The sequence below is a fragment of the Lissotriton helveticus genome, chromosome 9 (genome assembly GCF_964261635.1).
Source record: "Lissotriton helveticus chromosome 9, aLisHel1.1, whole genome shotgun sequence".
NCBI classification, from domain to species: domain Eukaryota; kingdom Metazoa; phylum Chordata; class Amphibia; order Caudata; family Salamandridae; genus Lissotriton; species Lissotriton helveticus.
This window is the reverse complement of record NC_136070.1, coordinates 584,361,936-584,385,757: the sequence shown is the minus strand read 5'-3', so window position 1 is coordinate 584,385,757 and position 23,822 is coordinate 584,361,936. Positions and strand designations below refer to the sequence as shown.

The 23,822-nt window shown below is 47.4% G+C and overlaps 1 protein-coding gene across 4 annotated transcripts in view; it reads left to right on the top strand.

The window, feature by feature from the left end:
• The window catches only part of LOC144781609 (ADP-ribose glycohydrolase MACROD1-like), a 602,071-nt gene that overhangs the window by 67,027 nt on the left and 511,222 nt on the right, over window positions 1-23,822 (top strand). For all 4 annotated transcript variants that reach the window (XR_013601015.1, XM_078660550.1, XM_078660548.1 and 1 more), the window contains exon 2: window positions 12,232-12,333. Coding sequence is in view for 3 of the 4 variants with exons in the window: in XM_078660550.1 (XP_078516676.1) it covers window positions 12,232-12,333 (102 nt within the window). In the remaining variant the exon portion in view is untranslated. The remainder of the gene's footprint in view (window positions 1-12,231; window positions 12,334-23,822) is intronic.

Below are 23,822 nucleotides of genomic sequence, written 5' to 3'. Positions count from 1 at the left end.
CATCTGCAGACCATCTTTGGCCGGTTTCAGGAGGGACGTGATCAACGCCTGCATGGATGATTGCGGTAGAGAGGATATACGTAGGGCCTCTAAATAGACAGTGTGTAACCGTGGTGCCATGACGTCTATATATGTCGCATAGAATTCGGCTGGTAGGCCATCCGTGCCAGGGGTCTTTCCCTTCGGAAGGGCACGTATCGCCTGTCTAATTTCCGCTACTGAAATAGTACGCTTCAAGTCCTTGCTCTGGCTGGCAGTAAGTTGCGGGAGGTCCAGACCCCCCATGAAGGCCGTAAGTGCTGTTACCGATAAGGGCTGCGGGGGACCGTACAGCGAGGAGTAATAATCCTTGAATGCCGTATTAATCCCTATTTGGGTGGTAACCGGGCAACCAGATTGGTCCAGGACCCTCAGAATGGGATGGCTTATCGGAGAGTCCCGTAGGAGGCGGGCTAGTAGCGTACCGGCTCGGTCTGCCTGTGTATGCTGTCTATTCGTGTATTCCCTATAGTCTATAAGCCGCAGATCCTCCAGGAGCTCCGCGTGTCTAATATGTGCCTCTTGCAGTGGTGTAAAGTGAGCATTGGTGCCTGCTGCCTCAGTCTCTAGGGGCGCCAGTGTGCCCTCCACCTCTGTCAGTTGGCTGATCACCTCCCGCCTCCTCCCCACCCTATTGGTCATAGCAACCCCCCTAATACAGACTTTGAAAGTGTCCCACTCTATCTGCCTGGAGCTGGCCGTGTTCTCATTCGTGGTGAAGTAGGTGTCAATAGTGTCGGACAGGGAGGAGCGGAAGACCGAATCCTCGAGGAGATCAGGAGACAGTCTCCAGGTCGGGATGGGAGCCAGCCTCCTACCCCATTGCCATTTAATTTCCACGGGGTTGTGGTCCGACAGAGTTTTCCCCATGTGCTGCGTCTGGACAATCAGTGCCATAAGAGAACGGGAGCAGAAAACATGGTCAATTCTGGTATGTAGCAAATGGGGGGTGGAGAAAAAGGTGTATTCCCTGTCCAGAGGGTGGAAGCTACGCCACACGTCCGCCAACTCCCAGCCTTCAGCCCAGCTCGCAAGCGCATCTGCCTGTTTCCTGCTCTCAGTAGCCTGTAAGGGGGGATGTGATCTATCCATCCTAACATCAAGTACAGCATTGAAGTCGCCCCCAATGATCCAGCGAAGATCAGCCCAACCCGCCAGTACCTCGTTGACAGTTAACAAAAATTCCGACTGGTTCACATTAGGTGAGTACACACATCCAATGACAACCGCCTCCCCATCCAACAGTCCCTGTACAAACACATAGCGACCCTCCTTATCAATCCGTTGTTCCAGCATTTGAAAGGGAAGAGAGCCACGGAGCCAAATCGCAGCCCCCCTTGAGAATGCAGAATAAGAGGTAGAAAAAAGCTGCCCTCTCCATTTCTTGCGCAGTTTCACCGCTTCAGCAGCGTTCAAATGTGTCTCTTGTAAGCAAGCAATGTGTGTTCCCCTGCGGTTGAGGTGCGCAAGGATTCGGTGTCGCTTGTGCACCGATCCCATGCCACGCACGTTCCAGGTACACAACTGGTAATTGTTAAGATGTCCCATTACCATCTGTGCGGAGCGGCAGAGTGAAACTACTGGGTGACCCCACCCGACTCGTCGTGCTATTAAATGAGAGTGTCTTGCAAACATGTAACCCCAGAACAAACGGGTCCCTGAGCCAACATACCCAGGAGCCAAACCATGGTGCCCAACGTGGGCACAAGTCAGTCAAGTTCGTGTGCATTCCGGGGGTGGTAAGCCTCCGTCGGACGTCACTGAACGGACTGCGTGGGATTGGTAGCCCACAATACAATGGGCCCCTGCACATACAACCCACCATATGTGAATGAGGGGATTAGTCATACGTTACCACCCGTAGAGGATCAACCGTGTCGTGGCTCAAAACTCCGCAGCCATCTGGGCCGTGACCTTCGGGAAGAGCTGCAAGCTGTCAACTGAGCCAGAAACCTCAGTGCGGGTGTCGGTGGTGTCGGTGAGTCTGTCTCCGGGTGCTCCCGCGTCGTGGGCGGCCAGTGCCTCCTCAGTCAGGCGCTGTTGCGGGGTTGTTGACGAGTGGTCCACTGCTTGGTGGCCAAGGGGATGCGCTGCAGACGATGTCCCGTGGGAGGAATGGTGTCCGGGGCTGCGAGCATCTTCTCGTCGGACTGGTGAGCTCCTGCGGGTGTCACTGCGGTGGTCTGCGAGAGGGTCCTGTGATGCCGGCGGGGCCAGAGTGACCTCCATCCACTCCGCTGCCTCCTCAGGCGAGTCGAAAAAGTGGGACCTGTTGTTATGTAGTATTTTGAGCCGAGCAGGGAACAAAAGTGCATATTTCATGTTCCTGTCCCGCAAATTGCGCTTCACCCCCAGAAAGGTGGACCTGGCCCGTTGCACAGTGGGAGTGAAGTCAGGGTATACCGATATGTTCTTATCCTCGAAGCGTATTGGCGTTTCTTCCCTGGCCGCTCGCAGGACCGTGTCTCGGTCTCGGAAGTGGAGGAGACGAGCGATCAGGGGGCGAGGGGGTGCTCCTGGTTGCGGGGGTTTCGCTGGCACCCTGTGGGCCCGTTCCACACTGTAGAGGGCGGTGAGTTCCCTCTGGCCCACCAGCTTTCGCAGCCAATCCTCCACGAACCGCGTGGGGTCCCTCCCTTCGCTTCTCTCCGGAATGCCCAGGATGCGGACGTTGTTGCGGCGGGCCCGTCCTTCAGCATCGTCCACTCGATCCCATAGCCGCTTCAGCTGTTTCTCCACATTTTCCAATTTCGCGGAGTGTTCCGTCTGCTGCGGGATTAGGTCATCCAGCGCAATTTTTTGCTCCGCCACTCGGTCCGCCAGTTTATTATGGTCAGCCTTCAGTAGAGACAGTCCCGTCGCCATGGTGTCCATGCGCGATTCCAGCGCTTCTCGCGTTGCGCGAATTTCATTCAGGATCAAATCCAGCTTGGCGTCCTGTGACCCCTTACCGGTCGGCGGAATGATGTCCATGTTGGAGGAGGCCAGGGGGTCGTCAGAGCCCGTGGACTGCGCGTCCATCTGAGCGCCCTGGGTCCGAGGCTTGTCCCTGTGTTTGCCCATGGATCTCGTTAGCAGGGTGGCGCTGTAATGGGTGCAGCTGCCCGCCGCAATCCCTTCAAGTGTGCGGTGGTGGTTGCGGGAGGACTACCACGTATTGGGCAGAGGCTGAAGACGTAAAGGTCCTAGCGTTGTAGTAGCGCAGGGTGTGGCTGTGTGCCTCCGGCGTCCCCTCAGGCGGGCATGACCCCAGGCCCACAGAGTCAGAGGAGGGGAGGAAGCGGTGGGGTCTAGGCCACTGCAGAGCTTGTCTCATCCGCTGTGTGCGCGGCAAAGGTCGGGGCAGCAGCGCCGTGAAATGGCGCCAAAGCGCGGTGAGCACTCCCTCACCTCAGACCCCTGTGTCCGAGGGCCGCGTGTCGCCAGTGCGTGTGTCCCTGAGCAAGGTATCCAGGTTCTTCAGTTGGCGAGTCAGGGGGAGGTAGGGCGAGAGTGCCGGGTCTCAGAGGTCTCGCTCAAGCCCCGGAGCGATGACAAGATGGCGCCAGGTTGCCAGGAAAGTCGGGCCGATCCGCGTTTCAACACCGGCAGCCCGTGCAGGATGAAGCCGGTCTCGCGGCGGAGGCAGCAGATTGCGTGCACTGCCTGCTCCTTGATTCCTGTCCCCGCAGTGGAATGCCTGAGTCCCGCTAGCTCCGCGGGTGGGCAGGGGGGACAGCCCCGCGGGTCCTCGCAGCAGGGCGGCCGGCCAGTGGTGGAGCAGCCGGTCGGGGGGGTAGCAGGATCCTAGTCAGGATGGGGCACCGCACCGCCCGCCGCCGTCCCGGCCGGCGATGCAGTAGGAATCAAATCCCGGGTCCCGACCGGACCGCGAAGGAGGTAGGGGGTAGGCCGGCTTAGCCAAGCACTCGAGGCCGGGGTTCCACTCCGGTCCACAGGCCGCAGCGGGCGCCGTCTTCAGATCTCGCCGATAGAGCGGTCCAAAAGGGAGCAAGTCGCACCGCTGCACGCCGCTTGCCCCCGGAGACAATCTGGGGAGAGATCAGGTGGGCTGCAGTCAGGGTGTTACAGGATAATTAGCTTATTTTTGGGCCGAGGACGGAGCTGGGGAACTACACGTCCACCATTGACGGCTCCAGGCCACGCCCCCCGACAATCATACCAGAAATGAGGGAACATTTAGACAACATATATCATTTCATCAGAACAGGGGAAAGACCAGAAAGTATTCACGAGGCTATGGCACACAGGAAGGTCGAGACTCAAAATATGATCTTGCAGTTTTTGATAAATTGTTTAATAAGAGAACAAGACCATCCAGGTAAAAACAAAGACGAGATGAAAGTCCTGATAAAATGGAGTGACAACATAGCAGAGGGGAAACACAGTAAACAAGGTTGTATAGAATCCATGTATAGAAAGATTCGTAAGGAAATTCTAGGCATACACGAAAGGGAGAATGCAACGAGAGAAACCGAGAAAGAGAATGACACCTCAGACGAAGAGGTAGACACAGAGAACCCAGATAGAATAGCGTACGTAGGTAGGACGAGACCTTTTGACAGACCCACACGCCTAGAATGTAAGAAACCTTTTCTTCCTCCCGTACCAGAACAGTGTTCTCTTGAGCATTTATTCCAAGCTACCGATAGAGTTTTGAAACAACGAATAGGTTACAGTGAGCTTAGTACCATGCATGAACAGGAACTAGCCCGATCAGCAGTTCAATGGACTAGTAATTCTAGCACATTTAAAGACGAAGTAGTGGCCCAAACGTTTCTGAATCTTTCCCCAGACGAACAGCGACTGGTGGGTATGTACATGATCCAACACCTCATTACACTGTACGAAAGTCAGCATTCTGACCCAGGTCCTCTATATAATGTATTGGACGAGTTACTCCTAAACAGATGGAAAGGCCTAGGTACCGATTTGATTAATGTCATTTTAGAACAACGCCACAAATACAGAACGTTCCTGACTCCACATTTCGTTCCTGTTCCACCCCCAGTAAGGAAGACATTTTACATAGACAGACAGAATCCCTTGCGAGAAGTCCATCCTGTTCGGACAACGGGAGGTGAGCTCGAACGAGTATTTGTTTACACCCCTTTAACGAAAATAGAACTACTGGAAATGAAAAAGTTAGTGCCCTGTCACGATAAAGATCCAGCAGGGTTCCACCGTGAATTAAAAGACATGCTCCGCATGGGAGAATACACGTATCCCGATATCATTAAAATGTTAAAGGTCCTGTTGCCTGCGAGCATATATGAAAAACTTAAAGAAAAAGAATGGGAGGTGGGAGAGAAAAAGATTGACTGGGCAGAATTAGAGAACGAAGATAAAACACGAGTTCCTGGTACCGGTCTCGGGGAAAAAGCCAAAGCATTGCCCGAGTTGTTAATACAAGTCTTGCCAAGATTACTAACCACGAAAAAGGAAGACTGGGATGCCATCTCAGCCTGTAAACAGAAACAAGACGAAGACACTAGTGATTTTTATTCCAGATTTGAGAAATGTTTCATTATTAATAGCGGCTTGAAAACAAGTAGTGAATCGTATCCACATCTTTTTGTTACCAAATTAGTAGAGAATTCCTTAGCACAAGTTAAAAATCGAGTACTGAAAGTTGAGAGTACCTGGCAAGCTAATACCCCGTCCCAAATGTTACAAATGTTACAGTATCACCAGAACCGAATCAGAGAAGAGCAAGAACACGAAAGGAGACGTATGAAAGACACGAAAATGAAAGTACTAGTTGCACAGTCTGTTCCGGTGGATAGTCAGAAAAGGGGTACGACTCAGACCAGTCATCCCGCGGCTCCCGTAAAAGGGACATGCAATTACTGTAAACAGCCAGGTCACTATATAAACGAATGTGCCGTTCTGAAACACAACATAGCTACTGGTAAGACGAAAGAAAGACCGCGTCCTCCTAGACAGGAACATGTTCCACAAAATACGCAACCACCGCAGAACGCACAACAGACAGTAGCAGTACCGCAGCCTATAGCTGCCACACAACAAGTTACACAGCAGATGTACCAGTACGCACAGTCAGATTATCCAGATTATCAGCAGTATTCATGAAACAGCCTGGAGAGGGAGGTTGGCTTGCCTCTCATCGAGGTTCCTGTAGATCAAGAGGGTCCCTATGTACACAGCCAGGTATTAGGGAAAGACAGAAAATTTCTGATTGATACAGGGGCAAGTAGAACTACCATCAGTCATGACGAGGTTCCAGGGGCCCCTCTCTCAGGCTCAAGAAATGTTTCCCTTGGATTTTCAGGAAAGCCTATTGTTAATGAGATATCGAAACCAGTTTCCCTAGAAGTTGGTCCATTGTCCCGAACTACAGACTTGTTACTTACGAAATCATGTCCAGAAAACTTACTTGGTATTAAAACATTGAAAGAACTGGGAGCAGTGATTTGTTGTTCTCCGGAAGGAGTGAGATTGTTTTTACGTGATTTTAAAGGACATTATATGTTAAGAGATTTTGATCCAAGATTACTGAATGTACCACAGCATTTATGGGCGCAAGGTCCTACGGATGTAGGTTGTATGCACATTACACCATACCGTGTCACTCTGAAACAGGGAATTGTACTACCACGAATCCGACAATACAAGTTGCCACCTGAGGCTGTAGCAGCCTTATCGAAAATCATTGACGAGCTCATTGCTCAAGGAGTAGTTGTAGAAACTGACTCCAATGTATGTAATTCCCCTATCATTCCGATCCTTAAACGTACTGACCCAAATGCACCTCCAGTCTATCGATTAGTGATTGACCTTCGAGAACTTAATAAATGTATCATACCCCAGTACCCAGTGGTTCCAGATATCTCTTCCCTATTGACTGCCATTGATTCCGAAGCTGCGTTCTTTACTGTCATCGATCTCAAGAACGCTTTCTTTAGTGTCCTCATCCATCCGGACAGCCAGTTCCTTTTCGGATTCTGTTTAAATGGACGAAGCTATAAATTTACACGTGCACCTCAAGGGTTCACAGAAAGTCCTAGTATTTACAGTCAAGCACTTAAACGACAACTAGATAGTATTCACATGCCGACTGACACTGCCCTGCTTCAGTACGTTGATGACCTATTGATTACAGCCCGTACAGAACGTGACTGCGAACGTGCGTCACTGACAGTCTTGTATTTTCTGGCAGATATGGGGCACAAGGTGTCCCCTTCGAAACTGCAATTCTGTGTCCAGCAAGTGGTGTACCTTGGTCACTTGCTGTCCAAGAGGGGTAGACAGCTGACACCTGACCGTATCCAGTTAATTGCACATCTTCCACAGCCCAAGACACAGAAGGAGGTACGAGCTTTTATCGGCCTCACTTCTTACTGCAGACAATGGATCCCTCAGTACGCATATCTAGCCAAGCCACTGATACAGTTGACAACACAGGAGGCAGCGACATCGACTGTCCTCCCTTGGACCCAGGAACATACACTTGTTTTCGAAGAATTAAAGAAAGCTTTATGTCAAGCACCTGTTTTAGCGACGCCATGCTACAGCAAACCTTTTACACTTTTTGTCACTGAACGCGATGGTACAGCATTATCTGTTCTCACACAAGATCAAGCAGGACAACACAAGCCTTGTGCTTATTTTTCTAGCACATTGGATCCAGTAGCCCAGGCTTTGCCTGCGTGCCTCAAATCAGTTGCAGCCACAGCTTTAGCTATCAGACAAAGTGATTCCATAGTGTTAGGACACCCCCTGACAGTACAGGTTCCACACTCCGTGGAAGTTCTTTTAAACCGAACACAGACTCAGCACTTGACCATAGCACGATTGACAGGATATGAACTGACACTGTTTCAGCCACACATAGAGATCAGACGCTGCAACATATTAAACCCTGCTACACTGTTACCCTCGATTACCTCAAACCCTACAACACATGACTGTGTGGAAGTTATTAACACCATAACGAAGCCAAGACAAGACTTGACGGACATTGCATTACCTGACCCAGACCTGACACTTTATGTGGATGGTTCATGTATGAGAACAAGTACAGGAGAGTTAGTGGCAGCATATGCAGTGACTACTGAAACTGAAGTTATAGAAACACATCGTATTGACACCCTGTCTGCCCAAGCAGCAGAGCTCATCGCTCTGACCCAAGCCTGCCTACGAGCCAAGAACCTGAAAGTAAACATATATACAGATTCACGTTATGCATTCGGAGTCGTTCACGACTTTGGAGTCCTCTGGCAAGAAAGAGGTTTTATGACCTCTCATGGAGCCAAGATTCAGCATGGCCCCCTCATTCAAGCTCTGTTAGAAGCAATACATTTACCTACAGCTATAGCCATCATGAAGTGCAAAGCACATACGAGAGTCACTGACACCATTTCCCAGGGTAACGACCTGGCAGATCGAACAGCCAAGCTTACAGCTCAGTTTCCAGACATTCCAGCTGACACGACAAATACAGACGTTTCAGTCCTGATGACTTGCATGACAGTCAAGGATCCTACACAAGATGTACTAGACATACAGACACATGCTACTCCAGACGAAATCAGGAAATGGACTGAACAAGGAGGGGTCCAGACAGATCAGGGATGGTTGACGAAGGGAAAAGCCACATGGTTTCTCCCCGACTCTATGGTTCAAGTCATCATTAATACAGCACATAGTCCAGCACACTTAGGAGAAAAAGCCATGTTAGACAGCATCCAGAACCTCTGGTTTAACAAGCATTTATGAGCAGCAGCGAAGCAGAAAGTGCGTACCTGCATGATCTGTTGTCAGTTCAATCCAGGTAAGGGTGTTCCTGTGGAACAAGGTGGATTTCATCCTCCTGACCATCCTTTTGAAGTCCTCCAGATGGATTATATCCAGATGGATCGATGTCGAGGATTCAAGTATGTCCTCGTAGTTGTATGCGCTCTGTCCAGATGGACAGAAGCATATCCAGTCTCAGATTATACTGCCGTGACCACTGCCAAGCAGCTGGTTCGTGAGTTTTTCCCTCGATATGGTTTGCCCCGTGTCGTGTATTCAGATAATGGACAGCCATTCTCGTCCGAACTCATGAAACAGGTATCACTTCTGTTAGGGTACCAGTGGAAATTCCACTGCGTACGACACCCCGAGGCAGCTGGCCTCGTCGAGAGACACAATCAAACTCTGAAAACACGATTAGCGAAGGTCTGTGCAGAAAAAGGTGTAGATTGGATGGTAGCCCTGCCGGTTGCCCTCTTTTATATGCAAATGGTCGCCCATTCTAGATCTGGTTTGTCACCGTATGAAATTGTTTTTGGTCGTCCCCCAAACATGTGGGGTACACCTATGCCTCGTAAAATCACCGATGTTGACAGTAATATGCTGACAGATTATCTGGCTTCCTTGATGTCTGCACTACTCTCTTGTCGTTCACAGGTCGCGGCTGCCTTCCCGGACAACACCCAGGTGAAACCGCACGAGGTCGTTCCTGGAGATCTAGTCCTGGTTCGAAATTTTGATCGCTCAAGCCCTCTGGAGCCCCGCTGGAAGGAGCCAAAACTCGTTCTGATGACCACAAGGACCGCCGTAAAGCTAGAAGGAAGAAAAGGCTGGCTCCATTCCAGTCATATCAAGAGCTTCCATGGACCGTGTCCAAAGACTTTTTTCAAGGACTGCCCCGATACTGACTCTAAACTTCCTCTGTTAGAGAAACTCCGCAGCAGGAGTATAAAATCAAACTGAGGTCTAGTAAGTCAGACAACGTTTAATTGTTTAAGTCCCCCTCGGGTGAATCGGTTAGACAGGTTTCTGACATGTATGAGATAGACCCACATAGTGAGAGAGATAGACGAAACTTCAAGAAAACGAAATATTGTAAAAATCTCCGAAGCAAATGCATCGTTACATTATTGTTTGTTTATTCTGAGTCTTACGATCACATGTATAAGTTGTATGTTATATGTATTTTTTCCTCCTCTCGGTTCACATTTACACCTTTCCTCTAATGATACTGTAGAGCACACATTTAGTGAACTACCCCCTCACGAGTTATCCTATCGACTTGCAATGCGCAACAATACTGATCAGCTACACTAGAATCCAGGCGCCTGGACTCGGTCCGGCTGGCTCTGGAGTGTAATATCTGCATGGGGATGGAGAGTACTGTCATTCCTGGGAGTAGTAGTAATGATCATATTCAGTTGTTGTCTCTGTTTACAATGTGGCCCAGCGATTTACGGCTGGTGCGCCACAGCCTGTATTCTACGTCCTCAATCCCATACCGAAATGATAAAAGACGAGCGAATGATGCTGTATGAACAGATAGATGGCCTCATGAATATTAATGTTTCCTGAAGGGAACGTAGGGAACAAGGAGGGAATGAGGAAAATTGAATTTTGCCCTGCTATGTGTCCCCTACGTGTTCCCCATCATGTTGTAAATATGCATGATCTCTATGCATTTTCCCTCCATGGCCGAAAATAAAGACGCATTTACAGTTGCGTCCAACGTTAGTATGTCAGCTATCCAGTCCTCCGTGAAAGCCACGTGAATTAGGCTTTTAGGCCTATGTTGCCAACGTCTTTACATGGTGCACGTTAAATCATCGAGATGCACCCGTTTCTAAGGCCCCACAGGGCCCGGACACAAGATCCAGGTCTCAAACCTCCTGTAACGCTCCGAGAGATGCAGCCCCGCCCGCATCCCTGACCCTTCCCTTACTTCCTGCCAAGACAACGCGGTGCCCGGCTCGGCCTGGCCTGCTTGCCAAGAATATATTATGCCTACAGTTATCTGGTTAGCTCCCCGGATTCACATTCCTAGCTAACGAACAGCATAAACATATCCATCTACAGTCTAGTCTTTCTGTCTCCATGCAAGTGATTTACTGAATTAGTATCCATAGAAGATCCGTAGCCCACGCAATACATAAAGAAATATATGCATATACTAGCCTTTAGTGACAAGTAGCTTTTGCCCTGATGACTTTTAGAATCAAGCAACATGTACTCTAAACACAAGATATCAGATACGCTATAGGTACAGGTCGTTCTGACATCCCAGACTTCAGTCTCCTCTACTAGTGCTAGAAGTCAGCGCCCCCCAACCCTCCCCAGTTACACGTCATGACTCGTTTTGCGCGCACCAGTAGGTTAAAGGTTCCAGCTGCCCATGAAACCCCCTCCATGTGTCCACCCACCTATGACACTTCTGTGACGTCTACATCACACACCTCCGTGCACGCCCTGTGCACGCCTTCTTTTACGCCCATATGTTCTTATCTTTTCTTTTTCACTTGTTACGCCTACTGTATTCAATGCAACTGTACAGTTCTACTATATATATTGTATGATGTTAATGAAATGTTGAATATCCCTTCCTGAACCTTAGTAGGTGATGGAACCCGATGTCCATTGGCTCGAGCCACTTAATTAAAGCCCGTATGACTCAGATACCACGGACTCTGCCTCTCATTTATTGAGCTATTCTTATAATCATTTAATGCATAGAAAAATAGTCCCGGCAATTTATTTATTTACCACACTGCTGTGCAGCTCCTGTACCATTATATTAAAATTACATGCCATTTGTTTAACAACATTTTTTTAATTCAAGCATGTGGCAGCCACCTTTAGGCGGCATGTTTTTCTTCTGGGGCACATTGTTGGATTAAAAAGCATCCATTGCACCAGCTTGCCAAGGCCTGTTAGTTTCCCAATGCCTGTTTGAACACGGCTTAGATTTGCTTACATTTAATAATCGGCTAGCTATTTCAGTTATTTCATGATTTCTTCATTATTTCTCTGTCCTTTTTTCGCCCGTTTCCGAATTACAGTGAAAGAATGTAACTAGTGATTTAAAATTAACCATTCATGCTCATTTAATTAGCACAAAACATGTAATGGATGGGGCTTTTGGACAGTCAACAGGGTATATTTTTCACCTAAAATAACTGCATTTGATTCAGAAATGCACTTTTTCAGTGCCGATATCCTTTCAAGCCATATAACATTGTGATTTGTGCGATTCTTCTTTTTTTTCGTGGTCTTTGAAGATTTGATCGATGTTAGCTTGTTTGTACTGTTTGGTTGTACGTTTGTAAGAATATGTGCTACTACTTATATTCAAAATAAGACTAGACTCTTGTGCTGTGACTTCTCTGCAAGAAGGCTGCTGTTTTTAATGACAACTCTCTGGTTTCTCTCCCAATGCAGCTTATTTGAAGGGCCTCAGCAGCAAGCAGAGGCAGGAACTCTACAGCAAGAAGGATTTCATCCGGCTGAAGCAAATACCTACGTGGAAGGACACAGCTAAAAGTAAGTCAGGTGACAATGGGGACTACCCAGACTCTCCTTCAGGGAGTGCGAGAGGAAAGGGAGGGGAAGTGAATGATAGTGGAAGATTGATCTATTTTAACGTTATCTTTCAAACAAATCTAATTATGGAAAAGTGGATGTCCGGGTCAGTGACCCAACATGCGCATTCTGTTCCGAGAGATCATTTTATGGAAAGGACGTTTTGAAGAAAGGTTCATATTAGTGAGTGGTAATAGACTTCATGAAAGGAAGCTAGCTGGTTGTACAGTAGATTGCCATTGACTTCAATCGTACCATTAGTTTGCGTTTTGTAATTTATCATTTTCAGCTGTTTTTGTCCAACAAGAAATATGTGGGGTCTCATAGCAGCTGTTCTGTATCACATGTGCTCGAAGTTGCTTACTAAAGGGAAAAGGCACCAATTGAGGCTTTTTTTATGTAACAAATCGACTTTCTTCTATAATTGTGTAACAAATGCCACACATTTCATTCATTTATGGGGCAGCAACAACATGAATAAAATTAATTAGGAGCTTTGATTTTCTTGGTACTTTATTTAAAATGTTCATATGTTAATAGTTTACATTTCGGAATTGTGATACACATTTTTGTAAATGTGTGTATTAAAATGCACCTTGGTATCTTTGTTGTTTTTCAAGAGCATTTAAGATTTATTTTAAAGTGTGTAACATCTATGATTTTGCATTTAAAAAAAGAAGGACCAATAAAAATGCTTCATACTTTTCAGCCTCTAGGGTGTTCTTTTTACAGTTTAATTAGGCTACAAAAATCAGCTTTTAAATATGCATAGTTAAAGAAAAAGGGAAGATCCCCGTTCAGATCAAAGGCATTTTCCATCTTCATAGTTCCAAACGTAAGGGATGATGTGAAATCCATACAGGACCATTCAACACACGGGGTAAGCAGGGAACCCTAGGAAGTTCCCTAGATTTAGATGGAGAGGAGATTTTTAATATGCAACACTACATAACACCCTGACACTCCAAATCTGCTCACCTCAAAGGATCGCCTATTATGTAAATTTAATTGTATTGTGTATGGTGCACTGATTGTCGCTAGGATATTACATAGAGTGGATTAGCAAATTTTGCAACACCAAATTTGAAATTTTGCGGCTCACAATTGTGTTTTTTTGGGTTGCAGTTTTACCTCACTTTACTTATGGCTTGCTTCACTGGGTTCTAAGGACGTTTATCCACGGAGACCATTCCTTGCGCCAACTTTGCCTTTACATCCACACAGAAAGAGTCTCCCTACACGTCCAAGTGTGGGCGGGCCATCTCTCAGGGTTTTAGATGTGCACTGCTCCCTGCCCCAAGTTGGTTACTTTTCTGTGCATCTTCTCTGTGCTGGTGGCTTCTCTTGTCCCTTTCCCTTCAAAATATGTCTTTAAATGCACTGAGTGCAGGTGGCCTTCCTTTTTAATCTCTCATTGCAGGTAGCCTCATCATGCCCAATCTGTTGCACGTGTGCTACTTCTGCGCTTCCTTGTGCAGAAGATCTTTGTCAGCACCAGAAGGATTTTTTTATTTATTAAATAATTCAGAACGGGAGAGGAGCTTCCCTGGCGCCCTGAGTTGTTTTTGTTGTACCTGTACTATGCAGTGCGCACAGCTTACTGACATCACACTAACAAAAGTGAAAGCAGACCGTGCTTCAGGAGCAGTCAGCTTCTACTTTCAATGGTAGCCGTGGGACATAACTTTGCCCCCTAAGGACCGATCTGGGAGGGAGAGGTGCCACTGAAAAGGGGACAGACAATGTCCCCTTTCTAGTCGTACCTCTCGCTAGTGGATTTATGCATGAGGATTGCGGTGAGACCTTGATCCCCAAGCAAGGATCTACCCACTAGACTCTAGGGGTGGGGGAAGTTGCGCCCCCAAGCATAGTAACATGCCAATAAACTAGATTCAGGCCTCAATAGAAGTAAATGGGAGAAATACTTCTCCTGATTATCATTTTTAAATTTCCGACTTTGCTCCCCCAAATATTGAAAATAGAACAGTCTTTCTAGCCCCTGGGTAGGCCATTGGGGACTTTACCCTCAATTTCCTGCCACCCTCCTGAGGGCAGAAACCCCACATGACCGCCATATTATATATTTGGAAAAAAGAAGTGGTGGAGTAGCTCACCTTCAAAGGGTCAAAACAGTGTTTCTGCTCCATGGGCAAATAATGAGGTTTACACCAACCTGCCCCTCAGGCGAGCAAAATAGCCACTAGACTAAGGGTGTGTGAACTTTGCGTAATTTGCTTTTGTGAAATTAAGGTAATATTTTTCATAATTACACGAATAAATCCAGGAGGTCTACCAGCTTCGACCCATTCCCGCCCCTCTAAAACCATAATGGACTTTCTGACCCCTCTTTCACCCACTCATCCATTTACCCACTTATTTATCTAACCATTCATCCATCCTTCCTACCTTTCTTTCACCCTTTCTGCCATTCAATATTCCTTTCTTCCTTCCCTTTTCTATCTTCCTTACCTATCTTTCGTTCTTCCTTGCTCTCACTTGCTCTCCTGTTGACGCTGGTATTCATTTATAGTGTTAATTATGAGCTTTTGTCTGCTGAGATGCAGACAGTAGAGGCCCATATAGAACCCTACCCCAGTACCCCCTCTGTAGCTGCTAAACCGGGGGGAGGGAGTGTGTCCTTACTCCCCTGCCGAGCCTTACTTGTGCTCTGCCTCAATCCCCCGAAAGTTCATCTATGACCTCTCTGTCACTTTTCTCATACTAGTTCCTGCCCGATTAGTACTGCTCCACCGGCGAACTATGCCGTAGACTCACAGCTCCAGGAAACAAGCATTGGCAAAGCCACTAAGTCCAGTCTTTATAATGTGTTTGCCAAGTTGTTGCCTTTGCCAGTATTTGTCTGTGAAGTATTGTTTAAAAATAACAATTTCAAAATACTGTAGAAAAAAGCAAGCACATCTAATGGCATCTCCGAATTGTATACTGAATTCAATGTTTTCAATTGTTATAAATGACATGGATTATTTTTCTGAATGACTAACGGAGACTGCAGAAGAAAGTGGTATGACGGGGGTCAATGGGTGTGTCTGCGGCACTTCGAATGCCACTAGCCCCTACCACAGATCCTAGTTATGTTTATCTCACACGCTCATATTTTCATTACTCAAACAATTTCAATTCAAATTATTTACAACAAAACAATTGTTATTCAGTTATCTAGTACAGGTAACAAGCACTGGCAAAGTCAGTAGGTCTGGGTTGTTTTAGGTATATGTGTTTGTTATTGCGTGATATGGCTGGATGTAGTAGAGAAAACTCACATAGTGGCAACCAAATACTGGTTAGGGGCACAGTGTGTGAAAGGCAGGATTTCAGTTTACATGTTGAAGCTGTGCCTTTGATTAGGAAGGCCAAACCTCTTGCAAATGATTCCAAACTCATTTTAAATACCACCATTTTCATCCCACTGAAAGCAGTGGAAGCAGGTACACCTTGGGCCAAAAAAGGCAAGCTTCCCTCCTTCATAGGAGAAGTAAAGCTATAGCAGAAGCACCAGACTTTTCATATCGCAGTACGTGTACAAATGAAGCAGCAGTAGTGCAACATTTGCTTCCTCACAGAACATGCACAGCATGGCAGTAGTAAAGCAAGTTTCCATCTCACAAAAGGCAACTATATAAATCTTCCATTCCCTGCAGAACACTTTCAGCAATGCAAACTTTTATCAGTCACAGAATGTCGTGTAGTTCATATAAACCTATATAGGTTCTGTGCGTTGAGACAACATAGCCTGTAGGACTGGTGTCCAGAATGATTCTAGAGACCCACACCGGGTATGTTAGCCTGTATACTAGTTAGCTATCACTGCCACCAGAAACCCCTCTTACCAAGGAGAGAATAGTTCTTGGCAACTATCGAACATGACAACCCTGATCCCTCAGGATCGTGGAAACAGTGCAATATTTTTCGCTGAGTCACTCGTGCTCACTTTGTCTCAGAGAAATACACAGAATAAACAGTGGGGACCAGTGTTCCCTCGAAGGTGCACGGCTGTGCACGCGTGCACTGCTGTGTGTGTGGCGCGCACACACATACCAAGAGCATTCACGCCACCGCTGCAGCGCGAAAACCAGGCATTTCGAACTTGCCGAGGAAGAGGCATTTAGCAAGTGCTGCCTCCCAAGGAGGGAGTACTTGCTAAATTTATTTTGTTTTCTAAAGTGCGGCTCTGGGGCTCATTGTGTGCTTTTGTTTATAGCATTCGTGTTAATTGCAGAGCGTGACGAGCTGTGATTAACATGAATGCTTTTTTAATAAAAGCACACAATCTGCCCTGCAACCACACTGTAGAAAACACAAGAAATGCAGCACCAAACACAGCGTGTGCTTTTAGAATCACCTAAAAGCACACGCTGTGTTTGTAGACCTGCTGCATTTTTTCTCTTAATAGTGCTGGGCTGCAGGATGATTGTGTGCCTTTTTGGAAAGTTTTCATGTTAATTGCAGGTCAGGAAGGGCGCTGCCATTAACATGAAAACGTTAAGAAAGGCGCACAATCACCCTGCAGCTGTGCTCTAGTAAGGGAAGAAATACAGCAAGCCTACAAACGCTTCCAGGAACCAGGTGACATATTTGTGGACCAACGGCCCGGGCAATGAACATATTAACAGAAATAAAGTGATTATTGTGAAACGTATTAGGAGGAGGGTGACGCTGCAACTCATGTTTCCCAGACTACCTCTTTCGCCTCTTTAATGAACATGTAACCAAGATCCACAATGTTATTTTATTAGTATAGGGATGTTTGCGCTTTTTTCATTGAGATTGTTTTCAGCCTCTTCCTCTGTTTGAAAAAATTGACATAACCTTTAAAAAATAGTTTCGCTCGAATGAGGACGGAGGGCTTGGGTTTGGGAAGGGAGGAAGCGCCACTCTTCGCAGCAAGAAAAGTTGAAAATGACAGAGGCTCTGGATATTGTTTGACACCTGACCAGCCCTGTTTCCAAGGCATCATTACAGGGGTAGGTATTCACCCATGTAGACATTTATAATGCGGAAGAACTGTGCCTATCGGCAAGGAGCATAATGGGAGCGGAATGTGCACACCATCAAGAACTCAATTCAAGAGAAAATGTGCACCGCTGTAAAATGCTAACACTGGGGAGAAAGGCACACCTCTAAATATTATATACTGAGATAGACAATTATGAATACGATAGTAATACTGCACGAGAAATGGGCAGCTCTCTAAGACAGTACTAATGGGGAGAAATGTATATCTGTAGAACAGTAATAATGAGAGAAAATGTGCACTGCTGTCAAATTAATGCTGAGAAACATAGCAACATCTGTAAAACTAGACATACTGGGAGAGAAAAGGGCTCACTGGAAAGACAGCTACTGTAGGACATCTGCAGATCTGTAAAGCATTGGTATTATGGTGGAAATGTGCCTAGATGTGTAAAGCTAAGGATTGCACACATTTGTGCACAACTATCATCCACAAACAAGTGAGTGAAGTGATATGCCCTGGATAGTTAAAGCCTTGCTTTTACTTCCTCCCCTTATCTCCAAAGGCTCAGGATCCTGCAGTGTCAGAAGGGAAGGTAGGCACCCAGAGGGCAGAAGATATACATTCTCTACCCTTAACTTGCACTTCTGAGGGGTAGCCATCAGTGTGGACTCCCAAACTCCTGCAGCCCGACTGTCCATCTGAGAACCTACATAACAACACCCCTTCCCAACACACCACAGGAAAAGCACCTGACTGGAGTGGAGCTGCAACCTTGGGGCCTCTGTGTGCGTGCATGGTGAATACAGAGTACTCTGACTGCATGAATGCCGGGTGAGTAAAATGCCCATGTGACTGCAAAGTAAGATATGTGACTGTACTTGTGCAGGGAGAGTGGTCTGCCTTTGTGCCTGCAGAGTGAATTATGCAAGTCCACTGTGTGAGCTCAAGGTGAAGGATGTGCCTGTGTGAGTGAGTGTGTGGAGGTTCATTAGTTTGCCTCCGTAAGAACTGGGGTGAGTGCTGGGGTGCATGGTGAGCGATGTGTCTGTGTGAGCGTACAGTGAGTTGTGTGACTGTGAGTATACTGGATGAGGGGTGCGAATGCACTCAGTGAGTGGTGTGCACTAGTGAGAGCAGGGTGAAGGGTTTGCTTATGTTAGTGTAGGCTGAGCAAAGCGGTGTGCATCTGTGAACACAGGATAAGAGGAGCGAGGTGTCTGCATGAGTATAGGGAGAGTGGTGAGTCTTTGTGAGCTCATTTGCATATTTTCAATGAATTGTTGCAAGGTTTCTTGAAATGTAGGACGAAAATGCACTATTTGCACCCATTTTTTCTACATTTTTCTTGTGAAATAGTAACAAACTAATAATTAGTCTCATAGTATCCCCGTCTCCATGGTTGATTCAAGCTCAATCGCTGGGCTCTCTCGCGCTTTCTCGCACTTTAAATTCAACTCAAAGTTTTCTGCCTCACCACTTTTTAAAAGCACCAACCGCCACTGCATAAGCTTAAAAGTGGAAGCACAAACCATTTGTCTCCGAGCCATGGATTTTCTGTCATCAGCACTTGTCCTCCGAGCAGTTCAAGCATGAATGGCAAAATATCCTAGTTTGCAAATGTTTTCTATATAATTCTGTTTCTGCAATATTTACAGTATAATACATCATCTGCTGCATAATTTGACAATTTTAACAAAAAAATTGTTTGTAGCTCAAACGGATCAAATGTTACTAAAAAATGTGACTAGTGTTTCTGAGAAATCGACAGCCCTTTGTAAAGGTTGACTGATCACGTTGTCACTGCTGGATTAGTATGTCACCGGTGTAGCTACCACCCACCGGTGTGTCCAATTTTCACATCATGTGTGTGCTTCTGGTCACCAAAAGGGTGGTGTGTTTGTGGGAAAACAGCAGGCAAGACCCGCTCCATGGATCACCCTTGTGATGGCTGGTACCCCCAGAGTTGACTCACAGGACGGCTGATTGGTGCACGGCTAATGGATCTGTTAAATTCTGGCCTGCCTGCTCAGCGCTGTTCATCAATATTCTATCTCTGACGCATAGCGTTTTAAATTTGATGGCACATTTGCATGCGCATATATGTCAGACAATTTTAGCGTGCTGGTGCTGGTTCATTGGCAGTGTGCCTCAATTGCAGTATTGTCAAAGGGTAGCTAGAATATGTGACTAATGCATTTTAATGCGGTGATGCGGACACTAGCATTAAAATGCGTTAGTCGAAAGCCTGATGCGGCCCTATCCTAACCTGGCCCTGAAACTGCGAAAAGTAAAATTATAAGAACAGCGTTAATATAACTTTATTTTTCCTGCTCAGAGAGAGCATTTGTTAAAGTTTTTGTTAATTGCAGCACCCTTAATGAGCTGAAATTAACATGAAAAGTTGAACAAATGCACACAATCTCCCCGTGGCCCAGCTCTATTAAGGAAATAAATACAGCAACATAGCTGCCAAGTTTTAAAATTGATTTGCGGGATGATTTCAAACCTGCCTTAACACCGTTCACGTGCATCTGTATGTGAGGAAATGCACAGTTGTTTCACTTTTTTAAGCAAAGGTTTGGAGTGATATTTGGCGCTGCACCCACATGCGCGTCTGGTTACTGGTGCACATAGCCTTGGTTGCAGCGCACATAGACCTTACGCAGACCTTACACAGACGAAAGAAATTAGAGGGAACATTGGTGGGGACGTTTTTCAATAAGCATTTATTGAACCAGCGTCATTCTAACTGCAAATAGGTGTGCTGAAACAACCGGAAGACAGAAACAGATATAAATGATTGTAAGCACCAACAGAGTAAAAGGATGGTAGATGTCTATCATTGTGCTAAAACCATGAATACAGGCAGGTATATAAAAAACATGACAGTAATAAAAGCGTACTCATACGATGCGACCCTAACTAGATGTACCTCAGTGTACCTAGCATGTATGTAGGTGTAAAGCCAAGAATGCCTCTAGGATAAAGTCAACCCCATTACCTGAAGTTCGTGACTGTGGGACCCCATCTTGGTCTCAAGACCACTGTGAGCTGGAGTGTCTGTGTGCAGGAACATGAGCATTTCGCATTAGTATGGAAGTCATTTTCTCCTCTCTCGCTTCAGAAGAGATATGGTGTTTATATACCCAATGTATGTACCCCCTGAGGATATACCTTTGCCCCAGTATTGGAACTTTCATAGATTCCCATGCTTTGTATCATTCCCCGTCGTCGGAATGGGAGCCTCGGTAGTATAAAAAACCATAGAAACAAAAGAGAAACCCAGGCCTAGGCCTCATCTCATTTTGTATTCTATCCACCTCTTTTTGTGAAAAAGAGACCAAACTTTTGCCAGGACCAATCAGAGCAGCCTCACCCTCTAGAACCTTCCTGAGAGAGCTCAGAGCCTCAGATTTTTCTACCGCACGTTGTGCTAGGGAGTCTCCACTGAGCTCTGCTCAGTTTTCACTGTTTTTCTACTTATTTCTTCAAGTTTCTGCTTCAAATCGTCATGTCTGACAAGGAGAAGAAGGCCTTATTCAGGTCCTGTGCCTCTTGTGGCAAAAAACGTCTTTTTGTGGAGGATAAGCACGATAATTGCATCTATTGCTTATATCCTGACCACAAGGCCACAGACTGCAAGATCTGCAGGACTTTCTCGAACAAGACTCTTCGGGACAGAGAAGGCCGGCTACTTACCTGGCTTCAGAAGATGAAGACACGCAAGGAGGTGCTCTCTTCGGATGAGGAGGATTCCGTGTCTGCTGCTTCCTCGCAAAGATCAAAGAAGAGGGGTAGGTCTCCCCCTGGTTCTTCGACATCTGAGCCCCCTCTTAAAGCCCCTCACAAGATCTCTGACAGGTCTGAGAGGGCTGGTCCCCTTCAATCTCCTCACGAAAGTGTAAAGGAGAGGCAGGGACAGGCTACAGCAGTGGTGCCAGCCTTACAGGACAAAAAGGAGGTGGTGATCCTTTCTCCTCCGTCCAAAAAGATCAAGCCCAGTGATAAACACTCTACTGGCACTTCAGGATCTGGGCCGGAGAAAAAACAGCGTCCGTCGACGACGAGAACACCAGGTACGTCGACGACTGTGACTTTGGCTAAAGTTCCCGCGGTTTCTGTGGCTCCGTCGACGGGCTCGTCGACGGTAGCGGTGTCCACGACGACGACTTCGTCGACGTTCAAGGTTCCGAGCTCGTCGACGATGATGGCTTCCACGTCGACGACGACTAGCAGGCCGCTGTCGACGGCCGCAACGACGACGAAGACTACGTCGACGACGTCGACGACGACGGCTTCCACGTCGACGACGATGATAATGACGACGAGTTCGTCGACGAGACCGTCGACGGTGGTCCCATCGACGACGAGGATTGTGTCGACGAAGGCTGTGGTGCAGTCGACGGTTACAGTAACTGATGCTCCGACGACGACGGCGTCGTCGACGAGACCGTCGACGGTCCAAAAATTGCATTTTCCAGTTCAGAGAATGAAAATCACGCCGGAGATGACGTCTCCGCGACGAGTCTCTTCCCATCTACCGACAATGCTGTTAGATGATGAGTCTGACGAGGATGAGTTTCAGGACAATTATGGACCTGCCTATAGTCCCTCGGACTTGAACGTAAAGTTGCAGGAGACGGACACGGAGGAGTATTTCGACCAGGCAGGTGGCCAACAACTACATCCTTATGTTGTGGAAGAGCGACATCCGCCGAGTTTGGGACAAGGCATGGTAGCCATGCCCTCCTCTCTCATTTCGGATCTTCAGGACATGCTTCAGGATTATCGTAAAAGGTTTCCGTCAGACCCTTCCGGACAGACTACGTTTTTTCCACTTCCACTACAGCCGCAAGTGCAGCCGGCTACTAGTGTTCCGGTGGTACCCTCCACACCACCGCCAGTGACACCTTTGGCCCGGGTTCCCACACCAGATCCCGTACCACTGCCCGATGCCCATCAGGATACCTCTTCAGATGAGGAGGTTGTTCCAGTGGATCCCTTGATGGATCCTTTACAGGACCCTGACCCGGATCAGGGGGACAATGACCCGCAAGACCCAAATGCTGCTGGTCGTGACACTTCCATCTCCCCTCCGGTGGATATAGGGGGTTTTCATCATCTGATGGAACGGGCTGCTAAGAGGTTTGGACTACCTATTTCAAGAGAGGAATCGGAATGTTTCCTTTATGACTTTAAGGAACAACACCAACGCTCTGTCAAATCTATTCCCATTATAGAGCATGTATGGGAGGAGGGCATGAAGATCATGCAGAGTCCTGCCACGGTGATTCCAGTCCTCCCCAGGCTGGAGAAGAAATATAAAGCTCCTGAAGGCAGTCCAGCTTGCCTTATTGGTCAGCCAAAGCCTGACTCGGTGATTTCTCAGGCGGCACAAAGCAAGTCAAAGAATCCGTCCACACCGTTGACCACTCCTCCGGACAAAGACGGCAGACGTCTGGATAATGTTGGAAAACGATTTTCCTCTATGGCCAGCTTACTGGTTAGAGCGGCGAATGCCCTTGCCATCTTAGGCCGTTACGACCGCCAGATGTGGTGCGACATGGAACCCTTCGTGGACCTATTACCTGAGCCCACTAAGGAGGACGCCAAGAAGGTGCTGGCGGAAGGAGAGAAATCGTCTGCAGAAGTGATTGACTGCGCAATGGACATTGCTTCCACGGCCTTCCGGGCCTTGGCCGGCTCCGCCGTCTTACGGCGTCAGGGTTGGCTGAAGGCCACCTGGTTTCGTCAGGAGGTCCAGAACAGAGTCCTAGACCTCCCTTTTGATGGGGAGATGCTGTTCGGGAAGCATGTGGATGATACCCTACAGAATATCAAGAAGGACACAGACACAGCAAAGTCCTTGGGCTCTCTCACCTATCGCAAGGTCCCCTTTAGGGGCGCACGAGGGAGAGGATTTACATCTTACAGAGGAAACCAACAACGTTTTTCCTCGCAGTCTTCCCAGTCATATAAACCCAATTACTCGAATCAGCGACAAGGGCAATCAGCATCTTTCTCTCGCAACCCTCCGCGAGGCCGTCAACAGCGACAAGGCCGTGACAACACCAAACGACAATAGCGGCCTCCCGGCTCTACCTGCTGTTCCTCCCCTCCCGATCACATCAGTGGGGGGCAGGATATCCCTTTGTCTGGACAGTTGGATGTCAATAACATCGGACCAATGGGTCCTCAACATCGTGAAGAGTGGCCATACGTTGGAGTTTCACGACTTTCCTCCAACACGAGCTCCGGGCGCCATCCGCTCAGGACATCTAGGATTACTACATCTAGAAGCCCACCAGTTGTTCCTCAAAGGAGCAATAGAACCGGTCCCGCTCTCTCAGAGGGGCCGGGGGTTCTATTCAAGATTCTTCCTAGTGCGGAAGACGAAAGACACTTGGCGTCCCATCCTCGATCTTCGGGAGCTCAACACCTATCTCGTAAAGCTCTCCTTCAGGATGGTCACTCT